Source organism: Gavialis gangeticus, unplaced genomic scaffold (genome assembly GCF_001723915.1).
Source record: "Gavialis gangeticus isolate Ggan-Ray unplaced genomic scaffold, GavGan_comp1, whole genome shotgun sequence".
Lineage (NCBI taxonomy): Eukaryota > Metazoa > Chordata > Crocodylia > Gavialidae > Gavialis > Gavialis gangeticus.
In genome coordinates this window covers 142,579,325-142,579,880 of record NW_017729022.1, presented here as the reverse complement: position 1 = coordinate 142,579,880, position 556 = coordinate 142,579,325, and the positions used below count along the sequence as shown (strand labels likewise).

The following is a 556-nucleotide window of genomic DNA, read 5'->3' as shown; positions in this document are numbered from 1 at the left end:
GGTCAGCCCCTAACCTAGAACCATAATGCTGGTTCCCTCTGCCCAGGTACAGCACCCTGCACTTGTCCTTCTTCAACCGCATCCTGTTCAGATCCGCCCACTTCTCTAGCCTATCCAGGTCTGCCTGGATGTGGTCCCTGCCTGCCAGTGTATTCACTTTACCCCACAGCTTGGTGTCATCAGCAAACTTGAATTAAAGTATGTTAGTACAGTTTAGCATTAGTATCCCAGAAGAAATGCTACCAAAAGTGGGGAAAACTATGTATAGTACATACATAGTCTGAAATATTAGTCAAGTTTTTTATTTCATTTTGCCTCTTTTCTTTGATAAGGCAAAGTTTCAAAAATTACCTGCTGGTTCTGTGATGAAGTCCCTTGTATATTTGTTGAGTTCTGTGTTGTTCCCTACAAAATTAAACATTAATGAAAGAATACTGTTTTACCAAAATTCAACAGTTATTCTGCATAGCTTTCAATACGAAAAAAGATACCTGAACATTGGCTCAGATCTCTTGAAATCTGAGACAGCATTATAAAAGGCGGGGGGGGGGGGGGG

The 556-nt window shown here is 41.4% G+C and overlaps 1 protein-coding gene across 4 annotated transcripts in view; it reads right to left on the bottom strand.

Moving 5' to 3' along the window:
* Positions 1 to 556, bottom strand: part of SNRPB2 (small nuclear ribonucleoprotein polypeptide B2) — a 21,313-nt gene that overhangs the window by 9,478 nt on the left and 11,279 nt on the right. For all 4 annotated transcript variants that reach the window (XM_019516259.1, XM_019516260.1, XM_019516261.1 and 1 more), the window contains one exon: positions 352 to 405. In XM_019516259.1, coding sequence (XP_019371804.1) covers positions 352 to 405 — 54 coding nt within the window. The remainder of the gene's footprint in view (positions 1 to 351; positions 406 to 556) is intronic.